Source organism: Perissodus microlepis, chromosome 8 (assembly GCF_051167445.1).
Source record: "Perissodus microlepis isolate ML-2025 ecotype Zambia chromosome 8, ASM5116744v1, whole genome shotgun sequence".
Lineage (NCBI taxonomy): Eukaryota > Metazoa > Chordata > Actinopteri > Cichliformes > Cichlidae > Perissodus > Perissodus microlepis.
In genome coordinates, this window is record NC_140468.1 from 2910031 (window position 1) to 2920129 (window position 10099).

General features: G+C 38.5%; 1 protein-coding gene across 7 annotated transcripts; it reads left to right on the top strand.

Annotated features, from left to right (window-relative positions):
* The first annotated feature begins 447 nt into the window (after positions 1-447).
* LOC146381028 (uncharacterized) lies at positions 448-9361 on the top strand. 7 transcript variants are annotated; one of them, XR_014800988.1, is made up of 7 exons: positions 448-679; positions 2695-2800; positions 3789-4883; positions 5098-6579; positions 6778-6854; positions 7642-7860; positions 8132-8167. XR_014800988.1 is itself a non-coding variant. In XM_084937002.1 (6 exons), exons 2-6 carry the CDS (start codon positions 2722-2724, stop codon positions 8195-8197), a joined length of 2799 nt encoding a protein of 932 aa, XP_084793128.1. In that variant the 5' UTR covers positions 448-679; positions 2695-2721; the 3' UTR covers positions 8198-8312. The 7 variants fall into 7 exon arrangements, 6 of the variants coding, with proteins under 6 accessions (XP_084793128.1, XP_084793132.1, XP_084793129.1 ...); XM_084937002.1 differs by lacking the exon at positions 7642-7860 and having other exon boundaries at positions 8132-8312; XM_084937006.1 differs by lacking the exon at positions 6778-6854 and having other exon boundaries at positions 7776-7860; positions 8132-8233.
* Positions 9362-10099: the final 738 nt, after the last annotated feature.

The following is a 10099-nucleotide window of genomic DNA, read 5'->3' on the forward strand; positions in this document are numbered from 1 at the left end:
TCACCTCATGACCACAGGGTTCCTATCTTCTGATGGCTGCTCCCGACATGACATACACCATGTCACAAGGTTTGAAAAGCTCTGACTGGTGAACATGATAATGAGCACTGCACTCAAAATGATAAAAATGTTTGTTTTTCTTTTCTTTCCTTTTCTTTCCTTTTCTTTTCTTATTTTCAGTATTTGACCACATTGAAGCATAATGCATTGTTCAAAATTATAAGAAAATTATCAAAGAAAGTCGAAGAAAAACAGAGCAGGCATTGATTTTGTTATTTTCTATTTACTATATTAAAAGACTTTTTAGGATTTCTGGGGGAAATATCTGATTGACTAATAACAACAGGAATATTTTTGTCAGCTGAATGCATTACTGTTCAGTAAATTACTGTGGGTGATGACGGGGGTAGGAACCGTCTACTGGGTGCACTGTGTTTCGAAGGGGAACAAAACAAAGGTCGGACAGACTAGCCGTGTGTTGTGTTTCGCTTGTAGAGGGATTTCTCCTCATTTCCGTGTCACGCATCTTGTGTTTTAGAGGTTTGAGAAGTTACAATCAGAGGAAAGGAGGATCGCAAGCTAAAGGAGCGAAAACACGGAGATCAGAAATGATACTCGCCCGGGAGGACCCCGCGGAAGACGGGCAGGCTGATGCTGCCTGTTTCCTCCTCCTGCACAGGTAAATGACCCTTCCTGCGAATATCTGACAGCAAACAGGTGTCCCGATTTTACCTGTATGGACCGGTGTTGTGCCTAAAAATGATCGTCTGCAAAAAGATGATTTCTGGTATATCCTTTATTTATCCAGTTAAAAAAAAGTCTCATTGACATTAAAATGTCAAAAAACGTAATCTGACCAAGAGGACAGCAGAAATGACAACAAATATAACAATAGTTCTGTAAACATATTTTAAGTTGACAAAAAAGTACCGGATTGGTTATAATGTAAGTACAATAACCCCGAGTTATAAAGATACTTGAAAATCAGTTTTTTGTTGTTTTTTTTAAACATATAACCGCTTTGTAAACCATATTCACCGAAGTCTATTTACCAATATACGTAAAGATGTTACGCTTTAAGAAAACATACAGAAACTTTGGAAATCAGTTTTTGCCACAAGAAAAAGTGTTTTGTGGATTTTTGGAATTTATCCTCGTTATTTGTTCTCAAGGGACTCCAAACACAGTCGGTGTGTTTTATGACTAACACGTGATCTGGACCCAGGCTTAAACTCGTTCCTGTGTTTGAGCCGAAACAAAGTCTTAGAGGATATTAGAGCAGTTCAGAGCGTTTTATTTCACTCTGTCCTTTTGCACAGATAACTGGCTGTTTATTGAAGAGTGAAAATTAAAGGTTTAATCACAGAAATGCTGCCATTGCATTCATATGCACCATATGAATGCAAATCACAAGGCAGTAACTTCGCACTTTATATATGCAGAAACACTAGAAATTAACTTTACAAAGTGCTTTGGGTGAGAATGAGAATTACAGACGTAATTTAAAGGAGATTACTGATTCTGTGAGCCTTATCTGCTCAGCAGGTTCTTTCAAAGTCGAGGTCACCTTTAGATTTTTGGACCCGATAGGAGGGCTGGCTCCTGAGGATCTGAGGCTGCGCGCTGGGTCATCTGGCATCAATGTTTTGTGCTAAATGTGAAAATGATAAGCAAGTTCCACAAAAGTCCTGCTGAAAATCTCTCTATTTACTCTTATTGCTCATTAGTATTTGAAAACTCTGCAGAGAGCATCTCCAAAAGTTGATTCTGTTCATCTGGACGTAGCGTTTTGTGGGAGAAACGTTTCGTCACTCATCCAAGTGACTTCTTCAGTCTCAGCTGACTGCAGGTTTCCCCAATCTTATAAACAGTACCTTTGCATAATGACTGAAACCAGCCCACTGCAGAGAGCAGTTGAGGGGGTGGGCAACTGATTTTAGTTCATGAGCTGCACACAGACAGATTTGATCTCACGTGTAAAAAGTACCTGATTTATGATGTTTAAGACTTGTAAAGGTATCCATTATTCGACTAGTGACAAACATCTCTGCACGAATTATTCCGTTTCATTAACTTCATGCCATTCAGCATGAGAATGGTTCTGTTTCTACCATTTGCCACTCAACTTAAGAAACTTGTGAACTATCCTATTTAAAAAAAAAATTCACATTGGGTTCTTTTTAAAAAATTAAAAAAGAGATTTAGGGTTTAGTCTAAACTCTACCGAAACATCTTTAGAAAATGTCATAACTTTATTAGAATTAAGTCATCAGGAATAATTCTTTCTGTAGGAAGCTTTGTGAATACAGGCTGGTTTTTGAAGATGAATAAAGGCCATAGGCAACTGTAGATTCAGAGAGGGAACTTAAACACATTGTATGCAACTTTAAAGTGAAATTATTTCTTTTGAGGTTTCACAGAAAAATAAAAATGAATGAGCTTGTCTGTGTTTTATTGCATTTATTTAATAAATCTTACTTGACACTTTTAACACTTAAAAGCAAACAGCTGTTTGTTTTTGCACATAAAATATTCCCATATACAGGATTGGCACTTAAAAAAAAATCGTGTAATTTTTTTTACGATCACTGTTTCTTGTCCAAGTGACAATTTATCTACATGTACACATAGGTTTCTTAGTGGTTATATTGAGTAACCGACTTATTATTGACATTTGTGCAATCATAATTTCAGCAAGCTGTGAGGGGCTCTGCAGTGGAGATGCCTCGAATAAAGAGCCTTCATCCTGATGACCACACACGCTTCAGGTCTGAGTCGGCAAAAGTCAGGAGAGATCTTGGTGAGTGACACCATAATAACATGATTGAATAACACTTAGTTATAAGTGTTAATTAAGCATTATTAAAGAGTGAAGTGATAATTAATAATGTATACTTGTTACTAATCATTTTATACAGTAGATTTGTTTATTCTTTTTTTGAAAAGCTTTTCATTATTCATCAGATTTTTTTTCAGTTGTTAAAACTCTTATTTTAAATGTAAATCACAAAGTGAGACTGCCTTATTACTACTAAAACTTATTAATGGCCTGATAATATCAGCTGATATTAGCTATTTGCCAGCCAATCAGACTGACAATGGCTGATAAATCAAATGATCCTTGAAAGTTGAACAAGTAAAGAAGAGACAGGAGGAACACAGTTCAAACACTTTATAAGTGTTGCTGTTGCATAGACAGTCCACCAGAGGGCAGTCTGCATTTTTTTAAAATCTTTGTACAGCACTTTGTCCAACAATTTATTGTTATTAAATGTGCTATATAAATAAAGTAAAGTAAAAGCATCTTCCCTGTTTGCAATGCACATTTTTTGATCACCGAAAACACAGCAACCAGCTGATCTGAACAGAGTAGATGAATAACTACGCATAATGCCCTGTACCTGTGCATGTGCAATGACAATAAAGTTGAATTCTATTCTATTCTATTCTATTCTATTCTATTCTATTCTATTCTAATAAGTGTTAGGAAAAGCTGTTTTGATATCATGTGTCTGAAGAAAAAAAACCTCTGATTTTTTTTTAAGTTGCCAAATATTTGTATTGGTGTTATAAATACTCCATCGGCCAAGCTCTAACCAGCACAGTGTCGGTGTCTGTTTTATGGATATCAAAGTCATTCCCCAATATCCCCAAAATCACAAATCAATTTCAAATTACATTTAAAAAAAATAAATACTAAAGAAATTACAAATTTGGTATGGCTCTTTGCGACTACGCAAAATGACAGTTGAGCATAATGTACAGATGTGTTTTAATGCTTCCTGCAGATGTTCAGCAGATGTTGCAGATTGAAAATGAAGTTCCCAGCATCCCTAATCTGGACCAGCAGGACTCAGACCTCCTTCACATAAAGAAGGAACAGGGGGATCTCTTGATGACTCAGGAGGCAGAGCAGCTAAATGGGTTAGGGGACACTGAAATTACCAAGGTCCCGATCACTGCTGTGATGAGTGAGGGTGATGAAGAGAAACCTCTGTTCTCACAACTTCATCAGGGACCAGCTGAAGCCAGCAAAGAGGCAGAGCCTCGAAACAGCAGCTCAGCCAAACAGATAAAAACAGAAATTGTTGGAGGACCAGAATCAACCAGGTACCCAGATGTTTACAGTCATCTACATCCAAGTACTGATGGAAAGCCTTTAGACTCTTATGAGACTGAAGTTTGCACTGATGATGGTTGGCAGGAGGCTTTATCCAATTCTGGACCTGAAGACAGTGACACTGTAGATTCACAGATGACAGAAAACACAGAAGAGAAACCATTCAGCTGTGATTTCTGTGGACAGAAATTTAAGAGAGACTCAAATCTTAAGACGCACATTAGAGTTCACACAGGAGAGAAACCATTTAGTTGTAAGATTTGTGAACAAAGTTTTAGAAATCAGTATAATCTAAACAGACACATGAGAGTCCACACAGGAGAGCAACCGTTTGGCTGTGATGTTTGTAATAAAAGATTTTCCCATCCAGGGTCTCTGAAGAGACACCAGAATGTGCACACAGGAGAGAAACCGTTCAGCTGTAGCATTTGCAATAAGAAATTTAGACAGAGGATTCATTTCAAGAGACATATGAGAGTCCATACAGGAGAGAAACCATTTGGTTGTGATGTTTGCTGTAAGGGATTTAACTGTAAGAGAAATCTGAAGACACACATGAGAGTCCACACAGGAGAGAGACCGTTCGGCTGTGATGTTTGTAAAAAAAGCTTTTCACAGCCAGGAATTTTAAAGAGACACATGAGCGTCCACACAGGAAATAAGAGTCTTCAGCCAGATCAAACCAGAGATCTCCGATTGGCTGGTGCCATATCTGCATGGCCCACATCACAGCTGGTTCAGACACAAGACACAAGAGATCTAGGTAAGTGACATACATCAGGCTGTCTATAATATACAACAAATATTTAATATGTAACTATGACCACTGTTTTCAGTGGAAAACACTTGGTTTTCTGTGTGTGTTTTTTTTTTTTTTCATTTTAAAATTTGTATTAGATTCCAAAATCATTTGTGTAATATTAAAAACTTTAATAGGATTTGTGTCATATGTTTCCATAATCGTGTGTGTGTTTCAGCTACAGCGGCAACACCTGGACATCTTGCAGATGTCCAGGTCTTGCAGATTGAAGGACAGGTTTCCTGCAGCCCTAGTCATGACCAACAGGATCCAGACATCCTCTGTATTAAAGAGGAACAGGAGGAACTGCTGGATGGGCAGGAAGAGGCTGACATCACCAAGGTCCTAATCACAGCTGTTCCTGTGAAAACTGAAGACGATGAAGAGAAGTCACAGTCCTCAGAACTTCATCAGAGATTATCTGAAAACAACACAGAGGGAGAGCCTCCAACCAGTAGCTCAGCAAAACAGATAAAAACAGAAACTGATAACTGTGGATTACCAGAAGCAGCCAAGAACCTGGATTTAAATATTAATTTACAACCAAAAACTGATGGAATAGTTTTAGAATCCTATGAGACCGATGTCAGTATTGATGGTGACGAATGGCAGGTGCCTTTGTCAGATTGTGGATGTGGGACTGAAAACAATGAGAAGGGTTTAAAGAAGAAGAAATCACTTGAGTCAGTAGTAAAAGGCAATGTGGACCGTAAAACCGGCAAAAAGAAATTTACCTGCTCTGAGTGTGATAAACAGTTTGTTTACAAGCAGTCTCTTCAGAGGCATGTGGCACGCCGTTCAGCAAAAAAGGCTTCGAACTGTTTGGTTAATAGTGCGTGTTTTAGAGGAAAGCAAAAAGCTGCATCACAGGCCAGAAATCAAGGAGAAGCGAACCCACTGAACTGTGATCTCTGTGGACAAAAATGTACCAGTAAAAGAAATCTGAAGGCACACATGAGAATCCACACCGGAGAAAAACCATTTAGTTGTAATGTTTGCGGAAAAAGCTTTCGACATCAGTATACCATCGATAGACACATGCGAATCCATACAGGAGAGAAACCCTTTGGTTGCAGTGATTGTAGTAAACGTTTTGCACAGCTCGGCGATCTTAACCGGCACAAGGCCGTCCACACTGGTTTGAAACCATTCAGCTGTATTGTCTGTGGTAAAAAATTTAGGCAAAGGAACCATTTTAAGAGACACATGAGAGTCCACACAGGAGAAAAACCATTCATTTGTGATGTTTGCGGCAAAAGCTTTAATTGTAATAGAAATCTTAGGACGCACATCAGAATCCACACAGGAGAGAAACCATATAGCTGTGACGTTTGTGGTAAACGATTTTCAGAGCAAGCTATTTTAAAGAGACATGCAAGCGTCCACACAGGAGAGAGGCCGTTTGTTTGTGATAAGTGTAATAAAACATTTAAGTGTAAGAGAAATCTTACAGCACACATGAGAGTCCACACAGGAGAGAAACCATTCGGTTGTAATGTTTGCAGTAAAAGGTTTACACAATCTGGGATTTTGAAGAGGCACATGAGCGTCCACACTGGAGAAAAGAGCGTTCGCCTGGTGGAAGCCACCGCCGTGGGTTCAAAGTCCCCAAAACTGGTACCAGCCACGTCTGAAATGGTGCAGATGAAAAGAAGTGTAGGTAAGTGACACACATTTGTGTAAACAATTTTTACTGTACATCAAGTATATTAAATCACTTTGTAATAGCACTGTCTCCAGTATGTTTGGGTGTCATATGGATTTTTTCCAATATTAGCTCTTAATGGAGATAAGAATTGAGGAACCGTTCCAAAATTCTTACATTTCACGAATTTTTTTTAACTTTTGCATATTGCAGTCAGGCTTCTGAGAGAACTGCATAACATTTGCACTGCCAAGACCTGCTACATGGACATGATGCCACTGGTTGACAAGGTGCTTTAAAAATCGCTTTTACTCATGTCGTGGAGCATAGGTGGCCACTAAGTAAATTCTGAATTTTGAGGTCACATTTAAATTGTAATTGTAAATATTTATTCCTTGATATACATACTAAAATATGAAACATGCAAATATCATCATATTAAATTGTGTTAGATGTGGGAAGCTAGACTTCTTAGGGAAAAAAAAGAAATGTATTTCATGTCCAGTACTGTGCAGAAGTCAATTTCTTTATACTTTGCTAGAAAAATTGAACATGTGTGCAGGGGCTTATTGAAATATCTGCAAACATACATGGAAATATGAGACAAAACCAGAGTTTGAACAATTCTTACAGGCTTGAAAGTCAGTATTTGGCGTGACCATCTTTATTCTTTAACACAGCTTGAACTCTCTGAGGCAGCTTTCTGTAATTTCTTTAAGTAGTCTTCAGGAATAGTTCTTCTGGCAAAGAACAGTCAAAGCTTCTTTGCATGTTTCTGGCTTTTGCTCTGTTCTGCTGGGATGATCCCACAGCGCTCCAGTGGTGTTGAGGTCTGGGTAATGGCTGTAATGCAGCTCCAAACCATAGACAGAAGCTTCACCGTGTTTTACAGATGGCTCTAGACTCTCACCATTGTACCTCTCTCCTGACCGCCTCTGTATTTTCTGCTGATGATTTGATCAAATTCGAATTCCCTCCATCAGACCTGTTGCCACTAATTTTCAGTCCAGTTCTTGTGTAAATGTTGATACCTCAGCCTCTCCCTGTTTCCCTTCATTAACAATAGCTTCTTGACAGGTTCCCTTCCACAGAGATCATTTCTCATGAGGCTTAATAGAACAGTAGATGGATGTGCTGAAGGGTGTGTCAGCTATTATTTTCTGAAAGACTGGGCCTAAGCAACATTCTGAAAAACATTTTGACCCAACCAGTTGCGGCAGATGGCTGCCCCTCCCTGAGCCTGGTTCTGCCAGAAGTTTCTTCCTGTTAAAAGGGAGTTTTTCCTTCCCACTGATGGTAAGTTCTTGCTCATAGGAGGTTGTCTGATTGTTGGCATTTTCTCTGTCATTGTCGGGTCTTTACCTTACAGTATGATGTGCCTTAAGGTGACTGTTTGACACTATATAAATAATATAATATAAACTGAATAGAAGTGCACATTAAAATATGCATATTGAAACTTGTTTTCACAGGGTGATAAAACCAGAATTGAATTATGATTTTACCAGTTATTTCCAAACTTCTTGAATTAGTCAATATTTGGTTGTTGTTCTTTTTTTTCCTGCAGATGTCGAGCACACAGAAGATATTCCCTGTATCCAAGAGGACCAGGATCCAGAGCCCCTCCATGTAAAGGAGGAGCAGAAGGAACTTCTGGCTGGTTGCGAAGACAAGAAGTTATATTTGATGGAGGAGGTTAAAATCACCATGTACCCAATTACTGCCGTTCCTGTTAAGAGTGAAGATGAGGAGGAGGAGAAATCCAAGTTCTCACAGCTTCATCAAGACAATGTTGACACAAAGCCTACACCCAGTGTCCCAGCTGAACAGAAAACAGATGGGGAGGACTGTGGGGGACCAGAACCAGGCAAAAACACAGATCTCAATAGTCATTTACAGCCACATAATGCTGGAACTGTCAGTATTGATGATAAATATGAAGATGATGATGATGTTGGTGACTGGCAGGAACCATTGTCAGATTCTGAACCTGAAACCGAAGAAAATGGTTAGCAGGAGATCAGGGCTCCTGAGTCTGGGATGTAACACTGCCGAAAAAAATCCTTTTCCTGCTCTCGAGTTTGCTCAACTCAAGATGACAAGTCATGTAGGTGAAAGGGCTTCAAGCTGTTTGGTTTATGTGTATGAGAGTTTAACCAAAATACAAATTTTAAAGCACACCAAGAACCAAAAGCACTCAAATGGTAGTGCTTGCAGTAAAAGATTTGCACAAGAGGAGATTCAGTGTGTTATAGAAAGTCATTAATGTCAGTAATGATGAATTTTTATGTTAGCACATAACTTGCATCTAAATTATTTTTCTTTTTTTTTAATCTTAAGTTGTTATTGTGTCCAAATTTGCTTTCATCATGAGTTCGAAAACACTCTCACACTTACCACTAGAGCCACCAAATGGGGTTTATTTTGATCCTTTGGTATTTTAAAAATGGTGTAGGCACGGTGAAGCAGGTACCAGTTCAATCTGCCTTCTCCCCACTATGGTTCTAGTGTTAATCACATCATATAATTTCATGACATTATTTGGAACTAGTCTTAAATATGCAATATTACACTAATTCTGCCGAGGGAACCAGTTTGGAAATGCTTAAGTATAATCTTCTTTCAGTGGTTTTCAGAAAACTGACCACCTGTCGTTATTGGAGGTTCTGGAAGCAGATCGTCTTTCTGTCATTGAAAATGAAATGAGTTTAATTTTTAGCTACATGATTGTCTTTTAAATTGCAACCTTTGGATTAAGTTTGAATGTTCACAAAATAATAAAATGTTCTCAACTGTTCGTATTTGTCCTGATCAGTTATGAACTTGGACCATTAAACCAGTTCTGGTCTGACAGTGTTACAGGTTTACTTACTGCTACATGGGCAGTTGATGTTTTAGTTGCCAGTGTCTGTTTCTTCATGAGGTGTGTTAGGACCTTTGCTCACCTGCCTCAACCTGAGACCAAAGTTAGAGAACTAATTTTTCCTCAAGGTCAAAGGTTAATTATATCATACTGTGAAGGACATGGATGTAACTGAAGCATATTTCATAATTAGAACATATTTTTTCCACAGTACAAAACATAAATATATATTTTTAAAAGATTGTCACTTGTCTCCCATGATATATGTTTCAGATGATGAAGCTTTAAGGATGGTCCAGTTTATAAAGACAAAGAAGGTAATAAATGAAGCACTACTCTTTAGTATTTAGAGAATTTCACCCTGTTTTGATGACTGCTGTGCAGACAAAGATTACTTCACTTGCTTAGGAATTTTCCCGTGAGCCCCTTCCATCACCGCGTTAACTGGGACAGACACTCCATGACAACAGATGAACTGCTGTCCGTCCCTTTCGACGGCTCGATGCCCGTCACCCACACCACCGCCTTCATCCAAGGTTTTTATACATGTCATACTCAACCTTTAAACTCTTAAACACGTGTTTGTACATTTTTTAGTTTTCTTTGATCTGTATGATATCAGTAAGAGGAGAGAAGGAAAATTCAGTCATCCATCCACAATGCCGTTTGATT